We start from the raw sequence: 22,087 nt of genomic DNA on the forward strand, positions 1-22,087 counted from the left end.
AAAACTGATATAAAGTGATTTTTTTTTTTTTTTATTTCTAGTACTTTAGTTTTGGTCTCTGAGCTGTTAAAGGATTGTTCACCCAAACATGATCATTCTGTCATTATTTACTTGCCCTCATGTCATTCACACCTAGTGTTGTAGGACTTGAGACTGGCCTTTAGGTCATTTTTTGAAGGTCTTGGTCTTGTCTTGGTCTGGATTTTATTTCATGGCTGGTTAAGACCACAACTGCATCGCTAAATTGCCGATGCACTGTCTGAATTATTTGTTAACATAATCAATGTGTCTGGATGTAAAACTTCCTGCTTCAAATCCAATCAGTAACTTATTTTCTCATTTAATTTCCTCTGATACTGTTGTGCCAGATGAGAATTTAATGGGGTCAAAAAAACAAACAAACAAACCAAAACAAAAAAAAATCAATACGAACGCCCAAAAAATTCCAGATGTAATGGAAAAAAGTACTTGCATGAGATCTTGTTTTTGTGTTATACATGATTAAGCAACATCTACTACTGGTGGTCTTAGTTTCATATTTATAAGGTTTATTTCCCCATCATACTTCAATATACAACATTTTATTAAACCCATTCTCAACAATATTTATGCAGTTGTAATTGTACTAATTCAGATTTTTCAGTGCAAAGATGAAATTTGTTTGTAGTGATTTCATTGGACTGGTAAAAGCTCTATACACAGCGTCTTATTATTTTACTTGTATTTATTGCTTAAATATAAAATACATTTCTCAGCCTGTAAATGGGATCTTTCAGATGAATTTGTGGGAGTGCTGCTTTGGTCTTGGTTTTGGTTTAGCTGGCCTCGAGTATAACACTATTCACACCTGCGTGACATTATTCTATGGAGCACAAAATGAGATGTTCTGAGAAACGCCTCAGTGATCCATACAGTAAAAGTCAATGGGGTCCCAAGTTGTTTGAGTCCCAATTTATCCACAATTTGTGCTTTTTATAAATTATTTTAGGGTGATCTTTCCCTTTTTGTTGCTGCACAGATTCTACGTTGTCTGTGTGATCCAGAAACATCGCAAAAACAGGGGCGACAGACTAACTGCATCTAATCTAACTGTATTAAATCCAGTTTTATGATCTGAAGTCGTTCTCAGCAATCGAACGATACCATCACATAATTCTGATGACAGAAGTTCAATCTGCAAACAGCACTGGACGGGTCTGACCGGCAGGTGTCAGTGATTCAAACACAAAACACAGGCTGTTTTACTCTGTGTGGTCTAAAAATACTTCATTATTTACAAAAATACTTCCAGCAACCTTCATGATCCAGTGAATTGTCAGTCGTACACAAGCTCTCACAGGTCAAACTCATCTGACACGGCGTGTGTGATCAGACGAGTCCGTCAGGCGTGTTCGGAGTCTGTCCCACGTGAACGACTCGTCCTGCAGAACCTCTGCCAGTTTCCGATTGAACGGGGCGTAAAACAGCGTGAGCAGCTCTCGTGTGATCGCCCGCATCGGCCCCAGATCCCTGTCGGCCGCACGCCGGGTGTTTGACGCGGGACGTTTGCTGATCTGTCTCTGTCTCTGATCGGACAGCGGTCCTGCAAGAGTTCATTCGCACACAGATCGTACAGTCAGCCCCATCTGAGAAACACTGTTTAACGTCATGCTGACACTTCAAATAAAGCTGTATGGGTAACGCATTATAAACGTATTCAAAATGCACATCATAAATAATTGTAGCCAATGTTAAAATGCATTCATGTGTTTTAATGCACTATACTCTCTACAGGTGTAACAATGAATACAGAAGTATTATGATGTATTATAACTGTGGTCACAATTATTAATGAGACTGTGCAATGCATTATAAGGTGCATTACAAGGCAAAATTAATGCATTAAAACTATATAGTGTAACCGAAGTTAGATTTGGTTCATTTATTTTATCTTTAGTCTTTTTTAAATTCACATTACACTTCTATGTACTTTTTAAATGCAGTTATTGTTTTATGCTTTCTCTTTCCTGACTGTACTCTGATCTGCACTCTTTATATGAAAACACTGATGAGGATGATGATGATGATGATGAGGATGAACATCTGCTGGTCTCTGGCGCCTCCTGTTGCTCACAGCATGTAAATGAACAAGTTCATCAGGACTGACCTAAGCGCAGGAAGCGGAAGATCCTGCTCATGCTGAGCGTCGGGTTTGATGCGTGATCCTCCAAACGCAAAACTAAGAGCTGATCACGGCCGAACACCGACAGCCAGTCCAGAAGAAACACCACATACAGGCCCACCTGCAGACGCACCTGCGCGCACACACACAGAAAACGTGACACAATCAGCCAATGTATGATTTCTCTTAATAATGAACGTCTGCCTCTAAAGAATGAGCTTCTATCTGCACTTAAAGGCAGGGATTCTGAACCAATGAGATTCGACTGTGGGCGGAGCTCCTGATTACAGGCAGAGCTTTAGTAGCAGACACGACAGCAAAAGAAAGCAAGTGACGGCGCGTCTTGGCACTCTGCATTTCAAAGACACTCAATAATCAGTAATATTAATGATGTAACAGTACTGAACAAAAGTCGTCTTGACTGTCTTCTGTACAACAGCAGAATTAGAAATTGCCTCAAAGTTTTCATCATCAATACTGTTATTTTTCTGTTTATTAATGTGAAGCTGCTCTGAATCGATCTGTATTGTATAAAGCGCTATAGACATAAATGAGGACACTGAGCTCATCTGAATATGGAAATGAGGAGATCTCAGGGCCTGCTGATCACAGAGGTCAGAGGTCACTCACACTCATGATGTTGTTGAGCGTGCCGTTGTACACACACGCTCTCAGCCCGGCGTCCCGCAGACAGCCGTCGAACAGCCGCAGAGACTCGCAGACCTTCTGATGGAAATCCAGCGCTGATTTATTAGACGTGCCGAAGTACAAATAATCTGAATACAGCCTGAGGAAAAACATCAGACCAGGCAAACGAGTGTGAACCCTAACGTGACACGGATCTCACGCCTACACAACCAAACCTGAACAGCAAACACGCACACACACACATAAACAAAGACCTAAACTGTCATTGAACAGGTTTGTTCCTGCATCACCACATCAGCACTGAGTTTATATTTTATTTTTTGATACTTTAAGTAATAATTTTTTCTATGGTTTCAGTGAAGGATAATAACTGTGTGGTGACCTCTGACCTCTCCACAGGGTCTCTGAGGATGGCGATGAATCGTGCGTCCGGCTGCAGCGCGTGAATGAAGTCCTGGACGAGTGACGGAGGCTCCGCCCATGTGCTGTTGTCATGGAAAAACATCCAGCCGTTGTTGTCCCACATGGTGGAAGCGCTGGCCTCACCTGTCAATCACACACACACACACAGATGAAGTTTAACTTGGAAATGTTGTTCTCGTTGAAACATAAACATATAAATTCTATGTTGATTCTGCCATTCTTTTAATAAAAACACAGCATACACCCTCTCAAACGCATGTGGGTTTTCTTATCAAACTTAAAGGAAGCGCAATCACTGGACTTTGACTTTTTTTATTGTTTAACATCTAAATGTAACAAACGACTGCATTTATTTATGTATTTGTTTGTTTGTTTTAAAAAAGTAACAAATTGAATTGAATACAGAGTAAGCCGTTACAGTAATCGTACAGGGAAATGGAATCCACAGTACAGTACTTACAGTAATGTGTTATTTTGTAACGTTACACTCACAAAACACTAAAAACTACAGCATACAGATCAAACCGTGCGCTCAGACACGCAGACGTGAGAACGGTACCGGTGATGATGCTGCTGCTGCCGTTTCCCAGAAGGCTTTGCTGTATCTGATGGGCCACCGGATCAAACAGATCCAAGTAATGATCCAGAGGGAAACGCGCGTGTGGACGTTCACCAGAACGGATGATTCCTGCACACACACACACACACAAAATACACCACTTCACATGTTTACCAAACAGGTCGTTCTTTCATCTGTTTTAGTCACATGACTGTGCCGTTCATCCACAATATTTATGAGCATCAGCAAAATGAAATAACTGCAGAATACAAAAACATTCTAATCCTAACAGACACCAAGAAAAAAAAATGTTGCTCACTGGACAATTACAGTATATAATTTCCGGTATATACAGATGGATTTTGGATTAAATATACAGATGTATGTGAATGTAAGATTTGATCTTTGCATTATATGCGCATCTCCATCAGCCCTGACAAAGCGCTCACATTCTCACGGATCAAACTGTGATCTGAGCTTCATCATCCGCTCTGATGAGTGAGTTCATCTGTGTGTTTAGTTCCCATCAGACTCTCCTCTGTGAGGATGTGAAGATGCTTCTGACAAGAACAAACCAGAACTGTTTGTTTTCACTGCTTTTGATCCAGTCCTGGTTTGTTTCTTTAGTTGTGATGCTGCTTCCACCAGAACATTTAGTTTGTAATGAAAGTGAGACGAAAGCAGACACACAGGAAACTCACGCGCACGAACCTACCGAGCCTCTTTCTGGTCCACCAGTGCGGCTCTTTGGGCGGCGTGAGCCGGACGTCCGGGTGAAGCCTCAGGCGCTCGTACAGGTCCGTCGTGCCACACTTGGGCTGACCGATGATGTAGAAGTAGGGCAGACAGCGCAGCCGCTGGAGTTTCCCATCGTGCCACGTTAATCGCTGTCTGAACGAGCCGCTCAGCTGCTCGAAGATCTGCTGTTTCTGTCTGAAGGAGCGGCCGAACAGGTTTGATCCGTACGGATCCTCGCTCACATTTCCACGCAGCTCCTCGAACCAGCAGGGGTTTTTAACCTCCGGCAGAAAGTGCTGCGGAATCACAGAGAACATCTGCAGACACACAGAGAGGGTTACGGATCACAACACGATTTACTCTCTCGACACTGACATTCAGTCAAATGCACACGATACTCTTGAAAATAAAGCTTCTTCAGTGGCATCTGTTGCTCCTTGAAGAACCTTTAACATCTTTCCATTGCACGAAAGGTTCCTTGTATCATCAAGACGATTTAAATAGTTATTTTAAGAACTGTTCACTGAAAGCTCTTTGGGGATCACAAATGGTTCTTCAAAGGTATTGTTACAGAAAAAGACTCTTCTTTCAACGTTCAGTTTCATAGGATACAGGTTTGGTTAGACACTGGTGGAAAGAGACACACTCAGCCGGCGTAAATACTTTTGCTGTTTAGCTCCCATTGATCAGATCCTGACCGAAGCAGCTCAAATACTGGCCGTCATCATTTAACCGAGTCTCAAATCCATCCATCACGCTGACATCAGACACCATCAGCACCATTAGAGGGAACCTACGGGCTTTCTGAAGAGCGCTGATCTCCAGACTCTCTCGGGGCGTCACTCGATGTAATGGACTTTCCTGGCAGAGCGTCCGGAAAGACACTTTTAGACGAACAACAACACTAAAGAACTGTTTCCTGGCTTTTCCAGTCATGTTCCCATTACAGAGGTGATGATGATGATGATGATGAAGATGATGTAGTTTATTAAACATGCAGAAAATTGTTTGTTCATGGGAACAGATTTGGAGAAACATTTGAAGTTAGAAACATCTTAATGATGGATTTATTTCAGCTTTTGTCTTCTCAAGATGTGAACTGATGGACTGGAGTGGTGTGGATTACTTGTGGATTATTGTGTTGTTTTTATCAGCGGTTTGGACTCTCTTTCTGACGGCACCCATTCACTGCAGAGGATCCATTGGTGAGACAGTGATGCAATGACGCATTTCTACAAATCTGATGAACAAACAAACTCATCCTAATCTTGGATGCCCTGAGGATGAGCACATTTTCATTTTGGCTGAACTCTTCATTCAATAATTATTTTAATCATTTGATGACATTTTGTTTCGGTTTCATAAAATAAAAAAATGTTTGATTAGCTGTTCATTCAATATCATTAACTGAATGCTGCATCAACTGACTTGAAGCAGAACTCACGTGTTCCTCGAGGCCGATCAGCTCGCTGACGTCAGGAATCCGTCTGGCTCTAAACTTCACTTTAGTTGCGATGCTGCGCACCACGTCTCTGAGGGCGTCTTCACTCAGGTCCTCCTCCAGCAGATACGGAGCGAAAAGCAGAGTCTTCCTCTCGCTGGACAGCACGTAAGACACCGTGATGAGGACGAGGAGGAGGATGAAACCGCAGACTTTAGAGCACTGGACACACGATGAAGATCTGCACCGTGTGACGTGAATCACCTTCGACGCGCCAAACAGACTCCGGCGGCCGCCGTCCACCTGACGAGACAGAGAATACTGATGAACACGGACACAAACTGACCGACACACTCGACTCCTGACTGAAGTGAAGAATCACACACATCACATTCACATTTAGTCATTTAGCAGATGCTTTTATCCAAAGCGACTTACGAATGAGGACAATAGAAGCAATCAAAATCAGCAAAAGAGCAATGATACGCAAGTGCTATGACAAGTCTCAGTGAGACTAATGCAGTACACGCAGCATTAGTAAATAAAAAGAAAACAGATAGAACAGAAAAAGAATAAAGCAAGCTGCATTTTGTTAACTGTATAATAAATAAAAAGAAAAACAAATAGAACACAAAAAGAATAGAGAAGCTAGTCTTAGGTTGTTGTTTTTTTTTTAAGAAAATATGTAGTAAATGAATAAAGTGCAATTCTAACAGGTCAAGTCAAGTCAAGTCACCTTTATTTATATACCGCCTTTAACAATACAGAATTGTGACAAGGCATTATTAAATAGGAAACAGTACATCAACAATGCCAAAGGCAACATTAAACACTCACTTTATAGATAAAGGTAGTTATTCAAAAACAATAAAATAAAATGCAATATTGTGTTAAGAGAAAGGTTCATGTACATGTGTTTACCTTCAGGTGGCCGGCGCTGGACACAAATCGACTGATCATGACAGAAACAGAAACTTAGCGTCGGCTCTGAGATTCTGTTTCCACCACGAGATCTTTAACGACTTCACGGGAAATGACCTGAAACACACAGAGAGACTCCCATCAGTGAAATCAGGCTGTTACTCATCATGAGCTTCAATAACAACAGAACAATAAACGAGCACAGCAAAAGAATATGACAGCGTGCAATCTAGTTTATAGTAAACAATAAACAGATTCAACAATAATCAACTTCACCATCCTGATATCAGAAACAGATCCTGTGGGAGTCCAAACAGAGACGCTTCACAGACACACACTGAACGAAAAACGAAAAAAAAACAAGAGCAAGCCGTCCTCGTGCCGAAGAAACAGACACGAAGACGAAGAGAAACAGTCTTTAACAATCCACAGGCAGAAAAAACAGGGCCTGTTAGAGACACAGGAGGTACAAAAACGCTGAACAGACAGGAACTTAAGCACACAGACAAAATGAGTAAATTAACAAGTGCAAACAAGAGTAATGGTGTGATAGTCCTCACGTTTAAACACACTTGATCTTCCTCCGTCACACCGACTCTGAGACTCCATGAATGGGACTGAACAAATATTTAGGTCACACTGGGTTTAGACCATAGGAAACACACACACACTCATTTGGACATGAATATTTTTCCCACTTTTTAAACAAATATCAGCTGTTATTACTATGACTAACTCATAATCAGGTGATTCAGTAGTCAAATATGAAGACGCATTAGCAGAATCACACACTACAGATGTTCAGGACATAAAATACATCACATTATGGGCTGCAAATTACATATAGACATTATAAATCTGTATCTTGCAGCTTCACATGGAAATCCAGCAGGAAACGACCAGAGACTGGATCAGAAACCGGAGGTGATGTGGATCCCAGAGACACGACGACTATGGGATCCGAGCGAAGACGGAGAGAACTCACCGAATACGGTACGATACGGCTCCTCTGATATCACATGTGCAGTATGACACACATGTGACGCAGAAACAGACATGATGAATTATTCAGAGAGGAGCTCTTAATTATTGATGAGGGTTAAATGCCTCTCATCACTGCTGATGGTTTATTCAGCAGCTGCAGTGAAGATGATGAAGCTCTTTTAAACACTCTGAACATTTAAAAACATTTAAAACTGAACTCCACTCAAACTTGACCATCAAACACGGCCCGACAGAAAACAACGAGCCAAGCGTCTGTGATGAAGCGTTTGATTCACGCTGAACTCACCTCAAACTTCAACACCACTCAGATGAAGATTCACTGGATTCAGACCCACGTCGCGATCCCAGCGCTTCGGATATCAGCCAGAGTCACTGAAGACTCAAACGTGACCAAACTTCACGCCTTTTTTTGTGGAATTCTGACTTTCCTGCTCTTCTGCATTGCAGAACCTTTGCTAGCTCACATCTCTTGAAGCCATTTTCTCACAACATTAAACACAAACCAAAGGCTGCATTCACAAAACTTTCAGATCATACACACAGCGATCGTGACGTCGACTTCTTGTAGTCGTGTTTAATTTTGCCACTTGTGTTTACCGTTTTGAAACGCAAGTGCATCACAGTGTTTGATTGAGAATGTGTCAAAAACAACACATGAGAATAGCAAACGGAGTCTAGGCAACTGGGAAAGACAACTGGGTTTAGCCCTAAAAATACGAGATCAGACGAGGACAGATGTTTTTCTGATGAATCGTGAATAAGCCAGATGTCTAATGATTAATGCATTTACACAGGTGTTCATTTGAGATTACACAGAAACACTGACTGATGAAAATGATGGAATTATAAGAGTCACACACAACTGCTAAATCACTGTAAAGCTTTGTTAGTAGGAGTTTTTATCACAGCAGGAACAGAATCAATCAATCAATCATGACAGAAATGTGCAGCAAAAGAAAAGAAAAGACATCAAACAACCCAAACAAAACAACATGTAACAGTGACACAGTGAGTCTGTGTTTAACCCTGCGCTCAGCAGATTCATCACGTTCAGCTCAAACAGCCGCTAAAGTCCCGTCTGCCAGAAGTTCTCCTCCAAACATTTCCACGGCGCTGCTGCTGGACTCAACAGACAGAGAAGAGACGATCACCGCACGTGTTATTAATGCAGCGCATGAACCGCAGACACAAACCATCAGACTGACGTCCTCTGAAAAACACGCAATATTCAACCCCAAATGGACAAAACACTGCACTGAATTCACTGGAATGGTTTTAGTCTCTAAATTTGCCTTTGAGCAGATTTGTATTGCATTACACATTTTCCTGGAGCGGAACGTGAGTTAAGAAGAGCGATTAAAGGCAGATTTTTAATCCTCCGACTGGTTCACATCATAGAGGCTCTCGGGCAAGACTGATTAAGAAGAAATGTTCCCTTAACCCTTGATGAAGAAGCCCTTCATACAGTCCAATGTGAAGCTGAAGCAAATATTAATGGACGTCTCACATTACTAAGGAATCTACTGACACCCAGTGATTTGCTGCTTTTAAAGACAACACCGTCACTGCTACCAGGGATCTTTCAAAAGGAGCACATATATGCTCGTCCATGATGGAAACAAGTGCAATATACATCAGACCTGCTCTGGAAACGACAAACGACAGCGAGAACGACAGAAGCGTTCAGCCTCCGCACGCAACCTCATTCCAGGTGATATTGTGGATTTCAGCGCCCTGTAATTCATGGGTAACTCATAATAATAGCTTTGTTTGTCAGATGCAACTCAAGACAAACTATTTTCTCTATTTTTTCTATTTTTCTCCAGGATCTTAACAACCTGGAGCTCAACACGCTCAAAACAGTGGAGATGATCATAGACTTCAGGAGAAACCCCCCTGCACTCCCCCCCTCTCAGCATCACGGACAGCACTGTGGCTGCAGCGGAGACATTCAAGTTCCTAGGGTCCATCATCTCCCGGGACCTGAAGTGGGACACTCACATCGACTCCATTGCAAAAAAGGCCCAACAAAGGTTGTACTTCCTTCGACAGCTGAAGAAGTTCAACCTGCCGCAGGAGCTGCTGAAACAGTTCTACTCAGCCGTCATCGAATCTGTTCTTTGCACATCAATAACTGTCTGGTTTGGCTCAGCTACAAAATCAGACACCAGAAGATTACAGAGGACGGTTCGGACCGCCGAGAGGATTATTGGTGCTCCCCTGCCCACCCTTCAAGAACTGTATACATCCAGAGTGAGGAAAAGGGCTCAGAAAATCACTCTGGATCCCTCACACCCATGTGATCCCCTTTTCGAACTTTTGCCATCTGGTCGGCGCTACAGAGCCACAAATACCAGGACAGCCAGACACAAGAACAGTTTCTTCCCTCGGGCAATATACCTAATGAACAGTTAAATGTTCCAGACATTGTGCAATAAAATGTGCAATAACCTTTATTTGTTACCACCTACATCTCAGTACATCCCGACATCTCATTCTATTCTATTCTATTCTATTCTACTCTACTCTACTCTATTCTATTCTGTTCTTTTTCTATCATCTGTAGCACAACTGTATATACAACTCATTTATTTTCTTAAATCTTATATTGCAATTTTTGTCTGTTTATATTTACATATGTGTATTTTTTTATTCTCAGCTGATATTATTTTCTCTGTGGTGTTGTTGTGGTCTCTGTGCACTGGAAGCCTGTGACACCAAAACAAATTCCTTGTATGCGTAAGCATCCTTGGCAATAAAAGCTATTCTGATTCTGATTCTGATTCTGATTTTTGTGTTGACAGCTTAACACATATATTGATAGTGAGGGCGGATTACTTACAAATTGTAGTCCATTACAGATTACATGATAATAACTGTGGTTAGTAAAGTACTCTAGGTTACTCATTTTTGGTAATGTATGTTACTTTTTAGATTACTTGTAGCTGGTTTACTACTTTTACCTTTTTTTTAATTACCATTAAACCATATTGATATAAAAAAAGAGAAAGAATATATTCCATCATTAGACAGCAACATCATGAAGCGAATTAAACACGACATTACACCAAGGTTTGTGTTTTTGAGATCTGGTCTCTTCAAATATCTCCTGTGTGTATTTAACGGATGTAATTATTATCAAGGTTGTAATAATTAGGGTCTGGAATGGAGCCATGTGTATAATTGTATAATAATATAATATAATCTGTAAGCAAATATGTAAGTGTCTTTACTTTACTTGAGTTCGCGGGAAAGAAAGGACACAGATTTTGTGTTCGATGGAATATTATTCACACAGAACCTGTTCTAATTTAAAGAATTCTCTAAACCTCCAAGACATGCCTCAATGTTCGTCGAGTTTTCGCTGGATTAAATAAACTTCGAGACGCGAATGTACAGGACGGTTGTCGTGATTCATTCACTGAACTAAACACACGAATGTGATTCATCATTTGTCTCTGAATCGCGTTTCTAATCCTGACTGATCTGTGAAGAGATGCCGCCTGTGAACCGATCAATCAAACTGATTCGAGAGCGTCAGTCTGATCACACACAACTGAACAAATAACGGATTCGTGTCTGATCATGAAGCGCTTTACTGTTTCACATAAACTTCAAGAGCGTCACATACACTTCTCATATCCATCAATCAATCAATCACTCACCGTGACCGTCATCATCTGATCCTGAAGAAACTTTCCTCGTCGCGCCGAATTCACGCGCTTCATCTCCATTCCTCCGGAGACAATCAGCTGTGCGCGTTCACGTGCCCGTGGGCGCCCCCCTGCCGCGGGCTCATTGGTCAACTCGCAGAGGGGGCGGAGCCGCACCTCACCTGTCAATCACGATATTTACATTCCAGCAGAAATCCAGCATCCATTCATCAATCACAGAATATAAACCATCATAAATAATGACGTCATTTTTAGTCAGTAAATGTGACTTAACTTTCGTGGACCTTTAAATCAAGCATTATTATGCACTAATCTCACCATGAACTGCACAGATACAACAATATGCAAAATTATGAACGTGCCATGGACTGAACAGAAAACTGATGATGTTGTAAAACACAGAAGTGATTTACTAAACAAACACTGGGACAAATATACGCGATTTATTTTATGACTAAAACACCACTGACCTCAGCAACAGAAGACACCACATGTGTTTCTCCTTCCTTGTTCATCAATCTATTTATTTTCCTGTCATAATTATTACATATGTATCACATTATATGACACATCTGCCTCTCTGAGTGCAGCAGAATCAGTAAGAATCATTTACTGTTATATGTATTGTGATACTGAAGTAAAATCAGACACAAATAATGGAAGCAGAAGTGTATATTCAGGAAATGTTTGAATGTGATCGTGTTGTTAATATTTGTTTGAGATACAACCATTTGAAAATCTGGAATCTGTTCACCTTTAAAGTTGTCCAAATGAAGTTCTTCGCAATGCATATTACTAATCAAAAATTAAGTTTTGACATATTTACAGTAGGAAATTTGCAAAATATCTTCATGGAACATGATCTTTACTTAATATCCTAATGATTTTTGGCATAAAAGAAAAATACAATGTATGTACAAATATACCCGTGCTACTTATGACTGGTTTTGCGCTCCAGGGTCACGTTTGTGTACTGAAGGTGGAATCAGAGGCGCAGCTGAAATACTTTCATTCAGATGATTTCAGGCTCTTTCTGTTGCAGATCAGTGAGATTAGACTCTGGATTCTGTGTATGATTTCTGATGTGACTGACACCAGCTGACCTTTGACCTTCAGACGACCCGCTTCACAAGCGTTTACTCAGAAACCGATGACACCGATTCATTTGAACGGATAACGTTTCATTAGTCTTGTTCTGTGTTCAATCACAGCAGATTCGTGTAGATCAGAATCTCACTGACACGAATGAAACTGAATCACACGATCCAGAATATTCCAGCGTATCCGTCAGAAACATTCAGCTCATAACACTTCCTCTACTCAGCCACATGACTTCCTGTTCAGAGACAAACATCCTGTGGCTACAGCGAGCACATCTGCTGAGAAACTAGTTACCAAATGATAGTTTTAGTAGCAACTGAACTAGAGATCTATGAAATAACCAGTGTTTGTTGCAGAAATGATCAGCCTCAAAGTCAAAATACACAGAATCACAGGAATAAACCTGCTAAACTGTTTTCCTTCATAAATCATTATTATAGCTGTGAGTAAATATATTGATCAAATGAACAGTAAGCAGCTGTAGGCTAATTCAGCTCCTCTCACCTGCATGAACCTCAGTGTTTACAGCGCCACCAGCTGGACGCAGATGAGCTGCACATCAGCTGAAGAACAGCCTGAAGATCTCACTGACGAGATGACCTGATCCTGGACAGCAAACAAGGGTTTTCCAACTCTCCGATCAACTGGATCCTGACGACGATCATAGGTTATGCGGCACCTTTCGAAATTTTGTTTTCTGCAGAAGTGCATTTTTAGCCTTTCATTAATCGGCTCTGAATGAGCTCAGAAACTAAAATTCATTCATTATAACTTGATTATTCACACAGCGACACAGAATAAAGAGCTGAATTTAGTCACTGACACTACATCAACCAGATCATTTTCATATTTTTAACCCTCTTTTGAAACATTGATATTATTAAACTGATGAACACCACAGAACACAGCAGAATGCATCAGATCAAATGATACATGTTTGTGCTGTTGAGTCCCCTCCAAAACGACGTCACTTCCTGGAGGACGAAGGTGTGGTCTGATAAGAAACAGGGAAAATGCGCTGGATAACAGGAAAGACCAGCCAACTCATATTCAGATCAATGTTTGTCTACAAAGTACCATTTCAACTGTTTTAAAGTTCATTTGGACAGATCACGTTTATTAAATCAGACATAAACACTGGCTACACCCGGTCTCTCAGATGACTGAAAATTTATTTAAGAACGGAAATAAAACATCATCTGATGCGTGAGTGAACACTCCATTCATTAAACATTCTACACACACACACACTGAAACAGTCTCTCCTGTGAAACGCTGTTCTCCTTATGCTCCATTTGTCAGTCATGAATAAACGCAGCAGAATCTGCCTGTGAATAATTCAGTTTGATCACGTCTAGGTTTCACATCATTAATACGAGCGGTTAAAGTGCACTATTCTCTCATCAGGGAGAAAAACTAATTTCTATTCAAATGTCCACAGAGAAATGTGGGACTTCTAAGCATGTGCCAAACACTGTGACAGCGACCTTCATTCATCTTCCTCCGGAGGAAGGAAACCGTAAACATCACAGAACCCGGAGCAGAAACGTCCGTGAGACCTCATCAGAACTAAAACAGAGCTTCGTCCAGAGACAAACTGCTATTCGACAATGAGAACGAAAAAACGAAACAAGCTAAACAATTAAAACTAAACAATTCTAAAAGTGCTCAAAGTCCCTTTGTGTTCTGCGCTGACCTGAACGACTGTAACAGCTCATGAGAAACTTGCGATAAAACACAAACCAGGCTAAAATCAGAAGAATTACAGGTGAAAATCACTCAGACGATGATGATGGAGATTCCAGTGACTCGTTTAGAAGGACATGATGGTCCTGCTGATGATGTCCACACACTCTCTGACCTCATCCTCCTTTATAATGAGGGGCGGGGCTAGTCTGATGATGTCACCATGAGTGGGCTTGGCCAGCAGACCGTTGTCACGGAGACGAAGACACACCCTCCAGGCGTCACAGTCTGACAGAGATCAGAGGATTAGAAACGGATTATCACACACACACACACACACACGATCATTCACTTGCACAAAAACACAGATCTCTACGTTAAACAATCAACGATCTGTTCAAACCACCACTGTTGAATGATTCTTAAACAAAACAAAACAAAACACACTCAAGGATTCGTGAGAATGCTGCTATCAAAATAAAAAGGTCCTTTAAATCCTGCTCATGTGTTTCCAGTATAATTATTATACAAAAAATGAATAAGCTGCTGTTGAATGGAAGAGCTGCACCAAAAATCAAAATGTGCTCATTCTCAGTTCGTCCCAGATGTTGATGAGTTTGTTTGTTCAGCAGGTTTGTATAAATGTGTCATTCCATCACTGTCTCCCCAGTGGATGCTCTGCAGTGAATGGGTGCCGTTGATGTGAACTGATGGACTGGAGTGGTGTGTATTATTGTGGTGTTTTTATCAGCTGTTTGGACTCTCATTCTGACGGCACCCGTTCACTGCAGACACTTGACACATTTCTACAAATCTGATGAACAAACAAACTCATCCACATCCGAGATGATCTGAGGATGAGCACATCTTGATTTCTGTGTGATCGACTCCTTTAATGTGCAGCAGTATGAGAGTCTAATGGCTGGAAACAATCAGTCAAAACAACTCAAAACCTGCTGATTGGCACAATGAATGACTTCTGAAAATATCTCTCATTCTTGCGTAACTGCGTGCCTGTGTTTTTTGAAATATTTGTGACTTAAAGCATATGTTTGTCATTAACTGTGTCAAATGAAACAAGTGTCAGGTCACAGCAGTCAGCTTTAACAAAATCTTGAGTGAGTGAAAACATGTTGACTAGCTGAAACCTGATCTCTGACTCTTTCTGCTCTCACAGCTGTGATGTTTTCGACGCAAATAAAGAGCCGAACACGCCCATGCTCCTCACATCATCTGTGTTCTTCAGATCAGCGATTACGCCGTTTAACCGGACGAGCGACTCAGACGATCATCAGAATTCATGTCTGTTAACACTTCCACATCAGGAGTGGAGACGTTTCTGGCACTGACGGTGCAGACGAGGCTGATTATGGCTTTACTGATACGGATGCGAATCTGCAGACTGGTTTGAACGGAAGGTGGTTTTGTGCTGGTTCTGGTCCTGACCTTTAGTCTCTTTGATGATGATGGCGTTGAGGAGGCCTTTCCCGCGCACACCGGTCACGATCTCCCGCGGCAGCTTGTTGAGTTCGGCGCGGAGAATCTGACCCATCCGATCCGCATTCTGAGCCAGATTCTCCTCCTCCAGAACCTGAGCAGATCCAGACTGTGAGCAGAGTTCACACACAAACACTCATCATCACATCTCACATACACACACACACCTCCAGAGCGGCGATGGCGACCCGGCAGGCCAGAGGGTTTCCTCCATACGTGGATCCGTGTTCTCCAGGTTTGATGGTCAGCATCACCTCATCATCACACAGAACAGCAGAGACCTGAGACACACACAGATCATCAGCAAACGTGTGTGTGTGTGTGTTCATCATAATCAGTCAGCAGTGTGTGTGACTCACAGGATACACTCCTCCTGACAGAGCTTTACCCAGAATAACCAGATCTGGCCTCACTGCCTCGTGGTCCACAGCCAGACGCCGCCCAGTACGGGCCAAACCGGTCTGAACCTCATCGGCAATGAACAGAACCTGCGACACACACACATTCAATGTGGTTTAAACACAAACAAACAGTCAGTGTTTGTCTGATGAGTGTGTTTGTTTGTGTGTTTGTGTGTTTGTACTCACATTGTGTTTGGTACAAAGCTCCCGGACTTTTATGAGATAACCAGGATCAGGAACGACCACACCTGCTTCACCCTGGATGGGCTCCACCATGAACGCCGCCACATTTGGATCCTGCAGCGCTTTCTGCACACACACACACACACACACACACACACACACAGATAATCAGGAGGAAACTAGTTGAGTTACAGGTTAAAATAACAACACTGCAGGTTTGCTGTGCTTGTTTGTAGGGCTGCAAAATCTGATTCAGAATAATGTGACTCTATATCAACATGATCATAAAATAAAAACAATACTATTAGCTATAACAACAACAATAACTATTAAAATATGTTTTTTAATATAGCATTACTATTACATTAAATTAAATGACAATTATAATATTGACAACTTAATGACTATTTTATTTATTATTACTAAATAAACAAAATAAGAAATAGTCATACTATTGCAACATTTCACTGTAAAGTCATGGCTGTCTTTTATTTCTTCATTTTTAAACAATTAATACCGAAGACTAAAAAAACTGCAGAATTGTGCTACTCTACAGGTCGTTTACACGTCTCTGGGTTAAAGCGACCCCAGTAACGTGACATTTATCCCCTGGAAAGTTGATTTTACCAGAGGACCCCTGCCAAAAACGTGTATTTTACGCTGCGGAATTTTCAAAGGGGGAACACGACTGGGCTCGTTTTGGGTATGAGTTGGGAAGGTTTTGTTGTGAAAACCTGGCAACCCTGGTTGTAAATGTTTTTTTTAGAAATATGTATGAAACTCACTGACAAAAAATGTCCCTACGGGGAAAATGAGACGCTACGCCCAAGTCTTTATTCTGACGATTCTGCTTCACAAACATGTTTCTCATGACGTGTTTGTGAAGATGGCTGGCGAAGGTTTGGTTCTCAAACCTTGGATATGTGGATATGACAGATCGTGATCCGCTGGAGTGTAAACGAACACGGTGGCGTGTACCTCTAGTGCAGCGACGTCGTTATACGGGACCACCTCAAATCCGGGCATGAACGGACCGAAACCCTCGTAGCTGCTGGGGTCCGTCGAGCTGGAAATGGCCGCCATCGTACGACCCCAGAAATTCCCGTCTGTGTGAGCGAGAGCAGAAATACACGGATGACCATCTCACATCACAAACAGGCGTTAAGCTGACATACACGTGTGCAACATCACGGAAATGTATGAATCTTTAAGGCATTTCAGTCACAGTGACTGTTATATGTGTGATGATCTCAAAATATTACAAAAGCAAATTTGTGACCCCGGACCACAAAACCAGTCTTAAGTCGCTGGGGTATATTTGTAGCAATGGCCAAAAATACATTGTATGGGTCAAAATTATTGATTTTTCTTTTATGCCAGAAAACATTAGGAAATTAAGTAAAGATCATGTTCCATGGAGATATTTATTAAAATTCCTACTCTAAATATATCAAAACTTAATTTTTGATTAGTAATATGCATTGCTAAGAACCTCATTTGGATGACTTTAAATTTAAAGGTGATTTTCTCAATATTCAGATTTCACCCTCAAATTCCATATATTCAAATAGTTGTAAAATATTGTCCTATCCTAACAAACCATACATCAACTGAATACTTATTTATTCAGCTTTCAGATGATGTATAAATCTCAATTTCGAAAAATTGACCCTTATGACAGGTTTTGTGGTCCAGGGTCACATTTATTGACTAAGATCTGCAATTAAATCCTCATTCCTGAACATCATAATCCTGCGTGAGTGAGGTGAGCCTTTTTCTTACCCACAAACACGATCTTTGCCTGATTTTTCGGGACGCCCTTGACGGTGTACGCCCACTTACGGGCCAGCTTACAGGCCGTCTCCCCGCCCTCCACACCTTCAACACAAAAGCGGTATTAGACGGCCACACCTAACATTGTCCCGCGGCCGTAACCGTTCATTTCGACAGCTGAATCGCGTCCGTACCTGTGTTCATGGGCAGCACTTTGTCGTATCCGAACAGGTCGGTGATGTACTGCTCGTAGAAGCCCAGCACGTCGTTGTAGAAGGCTCTGGAGGTGAGCGTCAGCCGTGAAGCCTGAGCCGTCAGCGCGGCGATGATCTTGGGGTGGCAGTGACCCTGGTTAACGGCGCTGTACGCGCTCAGGAAGTCAAAGTACCTGCGGCCCTCGACGTCCCACACGTGAACGCCTGCAACGCGCAAACAGCAGCACTGATCAGAGATCTGACGTCTGACGCGCGCAATCAGAGCTTCAGTTTTCACATTTATGCATGCAGTGTAGGGAATGCACACTGTTCGCATGCAGACCTGAATGCTTTTGCACTCATTATTTCACCCACAAAATGCCAACATTCGCTCAGGCTGCCGTTTTACAACAAATCCAAAGCAAGATATGAAAAAGAGGCAAAATAGACCAAACAACAGCAAAATAAGCTTATGAATGAGATGCGTGCAGCTTCAGGAACATTTTTATTGCTCATAACTTGAAATGGTGCCTTTTTCTCACAATTCTGACCTTTTTTCCTTGCAATTCTGCGATTACATCTCGTAATTCTGATTCTTCTGGCTTGTCATAATTATAAGATTATTCCCAATTCTTAGGAAAAAGTCAGAATTGAAAAAAAACCCCTCAGAATTATAAAATATACTCTGAAATCTGTATTATATCTATGTAATTCTGACTTTTTTGCAATTCTGAGTTTACATCTCACAAATCTTACTTTTCAGAATTACACGATGTCAACTCAGAATTCTTAGAAAAAAGTTAGAATTGCAAAAAAAAACACAAAAAAAACATACTTGTAAGAAAATTGTCAGAATTACAAGAAAAAAGTCATAATTATGACATATAAACTCTGAAATCTGATTTTCGCTCTTGTAATGTCTGACTTTTTTGCAGTTCTGAGTCTACATCTCACAAATCTTACTTTTCATAAATATGAGATATAAAGAACCCTAACCCTAGGAAAAAGTCAGAATTGTGAGAAAAAGAGTCCGCTTCGTGAGACAAACGTGCATTTATGAGTTTATAACTGTGAGACATACATAAACTCACAATTCTGAAAAAAAAAACCCCTCAAAATTGCGAGACATAAACTTGTGTCAAAACTGACGTGCACTATGAGTTTGACAGTTGATGAGAAACATTCCCAGAGTTCTGTGCGCGAGCGCCTACCCTCTCCTCGCTCCAGCGCGACGGGCAGCGGGTGGTAGTTATGAGCGCCGTATCGATCCTCGCGAGCGTAAACCTCCTCCGAATTCAGCGGACGCTCCGCGGGTTTGGCTCTGGACGCCGCGGAGGATGACGTGCGCATCCCAGAATGCACTGCGCGGCTCAGGACGGGCGTCACGCCTCTCATCAGACTCCTCATGCTGTTCATGACGACGCGTTCGGTTCACACTGAGACAAACTGAGAAACAAACATTCAATCACACATGAATCCTGCTGAGATCAGACGATTCATTCACGTCTCAGCTCACGTTTATTTCTATGGCGCTTCATACAGACTGATTCACAGCGACAAACATGGAAACAGTGATTCATTGATGCAAATCAAATTCAATTCAGGGAGAATAAAACTCAAAGGTTATAAAAAACATTGCAATGTCAAATAGAAACATACTATGAAAAACAGCAGTAATCAAATCATTTAATTTTAGGTTATTTGAAAGTTATTTTTAAGTAATTTTCAAATAATTTTTAGTTTTAAGACGACATTCTTCTGTGCAACAGTAACATATCTGTCATAATTTCTTCAAGTTGGACTAATATTGTATTATTAGAGGAGTAAATATAACTGTATGATTTCATAAATGAAATTGACTAAAAATATTTACAAAATGAATTTACGTTTATTATTCTTGCTCCGGGTGCTTTTAATAATAATTAATCCGTTATATTATCAGTCTATTAGTTACTATTACTTTTCACCATCTAATTTAATTCCTTATGAGAAAATAAATAAATCAAGACCAGGGGCCAACTGCATTCACTGCTTAGACTAGTCTTAGGACGTCAGTCATCTAATTTGTTTTCTTCAAGACTCACTGCTAGTTGGTCAGACTAGTTCTTAAGACACAATCTGTATATAGTGTCTATGTTTATGCAACTGGCAGTCTGAGAAAGAGTTTAACATCCAAAACATTTGCAAAACATCAGTGACATTAAAGAGAGAAAAATCACATCATCATATTTACTAGATTTACATGTGAGCTCTCACAGATTGCAGTTTCTGGTTTGAGGCACAAAACTCTGGTGTGTTTCATGAGTTTGAGCTTCAAGATGAATGTGTATGGAAATAAAATTAAAATTCAACCTTCATAAGCTGCATAAGTCTGTCCCAGAGCTATATAACAATAAGACATTTTATGATCCACGAAATCTCTCAGTGGTACGACACAGACGAAGCCACCCGTGCTGCAGTCAGGAGAGACGAACACGTGGCGTGTGGATCATCAGCGTATGAAAGAAACTGATGAACAGACAGAAACAGCAGACCAGCCTGAGCTTCTCATTCAGACCCTCACAATGAGCTGCAGATCAGCAGTTTGAGCTCATTCATACTTGGACGGACCAGACACCTGCTGATCTCAGATCAACACATATGATCAGTCACACCGTCTCAATTATTAAACCGATTCCTTAGGAAACTTTCCACTAAGTGTCACTTATTTATACAGTCACATGACCACGTGGCACACGTCAAATGCAGCCTGAGGCGGTGATTGGCTGAAAACTCTCTGCCCTCAACACGCCCACTGCATGCGCTGCCAAGGGTTAAATAAAGACTCACACACACACACACACACACACACACACACACAGGTTTGTACAGTGAATACAGCTACACAGCAGTCAGGAAAAATTCAGTAAAGTAACCATTTAAATAAATTCAAATCATATTAAAATAAAGTATCTGAATAAACTCCCACTGAATCCTACATGAACCTGTTCTCATCATCAGCTCATCTTCAACACTTTAACCCTCATCCTCCTCCTCTTCATCAGTCTAACCCTCATCCTCATCACTGACACTCGCGGGCTCATCTTCCTCTTCCTCTTCCTCGCCGCTGCTCTACTGAAGCTGATGCGCGTCATTAACATACTCGTGTTAATAAATATTCATCAGCCCTCACTGGATTATTAATAACCGGAGTTTTCGCTCGGTGTGTGTGTCTTCCGCCTGTATCTGAGCTGTACGGCTGTTCGCCGCTGTAATGCGTGTTTATGTGCGCGTTTTACCTGCTGCGGGTCCGTGCGGGTGATTCTGTTCCGAGTGAGTGTCTCACGCTGCCTCTCACGGATTATTCAAATGCACGCACACACGTCACTCTGCGTCATGACGCAACCGGCTTAACCATCCTCTGAGGAAATTAATTTATTTAAATTCATTTATTTAAAAAGACATTTCTGATACTGTATAATGTCTTTATTGCAGGTTTAAGTAATTAGACTGAAGTAATTGAGTGTGTGATGATTGCGACACCGAACAGACCAAAGTGTGACGCAACACTGATGCGGTGTTGCCTCGAGCTCACACATGCACACGCTGCCAGCACTAGTTACTCACTCATTCATACGTGCTCTTTGTATTGATCGTTTATTTACTTGACAGACACTAAAGCAATTTACAGTGCCTGAATTTC

The 22,087-nt window shown here is 41.4% G+C and overlaps 2 protein-coding genes across 2 annotated transcripts; both read right to left on the reverse strand.

The window, feature by feature from the left end:
* Window positions 1–50: 50 nt before the first annotated feature.
* Window positions 51–13,707, reverse strand: LOC127173987 (carbohydrate sulfotransferase 15). The gene is made up of 10 exons (XM_051124131.1): window positions 13,176–13,707; window positions 11,562–11,731; window positions 6,892–7,008; window positions 5,974–6,273; window positions 4,507–4,846; window positions 3,792–3,920; window positions 3,199–3,355; window positions 2,792–2,948; window positions 2,147–2,294; window positions 51–1,582 (listed from the first exon to the last, which is right to left on the reverse strand). The coding sequence occupies exons 3-10, from the start codon at window positions 6,928–6,930 to the stop codon at window positions 1,347–1,349; spliced, it is 1,506 nt and encodes a 501-aa protein (XP_050980088.1). The 5' UTR covers window positions 6,931–7,008; window positions 11,562–11,731; window positions 13,176–13,707; the 3' UTR covers window positions 51–1,346.
* A 117-nt stretch (window positions 13,708–13,824) lies between these two features.
* On the reverse strand, window positions 13,825–21,777 carry oat (ornithine aminotransferase). The gene is made up of 10 exons (XM_051124132.1): window positions 21,684–21,777; window positions 19,617–19,851; window positions 18,406–18,630; window positions 18,221–18,316; window positions 17,417–17,544; window positions 16,442–16,564; window positions 16,214–16,342; window positions 16,022–16,135; window positions 15,804–15,948; window positions 13,825–14,645 (listed from the first exon to the last, which is right to left on the reverse strand). The coding sequence occupies exons 2-10, from the start codon at window positions 19,819–19,821 to the stop codon at window positions 14,485–14,487; spliced, it is 1,326 nt and encodes a 441-aa protein (XP_050980089.1). The 5' UTR covers window positions 19,822–19,851; window positions 21,684–21,777; the 3' UTR covers window positions 13,825–14,484.
* Window positions 21,778–22,087: the final 310 nt, after the last annotated feature.

Source organism: Labeo rohita, chromosome 12 (assembly GCF_022985175.1).
Source record: "Labeo rohita strain BAU-BD-2019 chromosome 12, IGBB_LRoh.1.0, whole genome shotgun sequence".
NCBI lineage: Eukaryota > Metazoa > Chordata > Actinopteri > Cypriniformes > Cyprinidae > Labeo > Labeo rohita.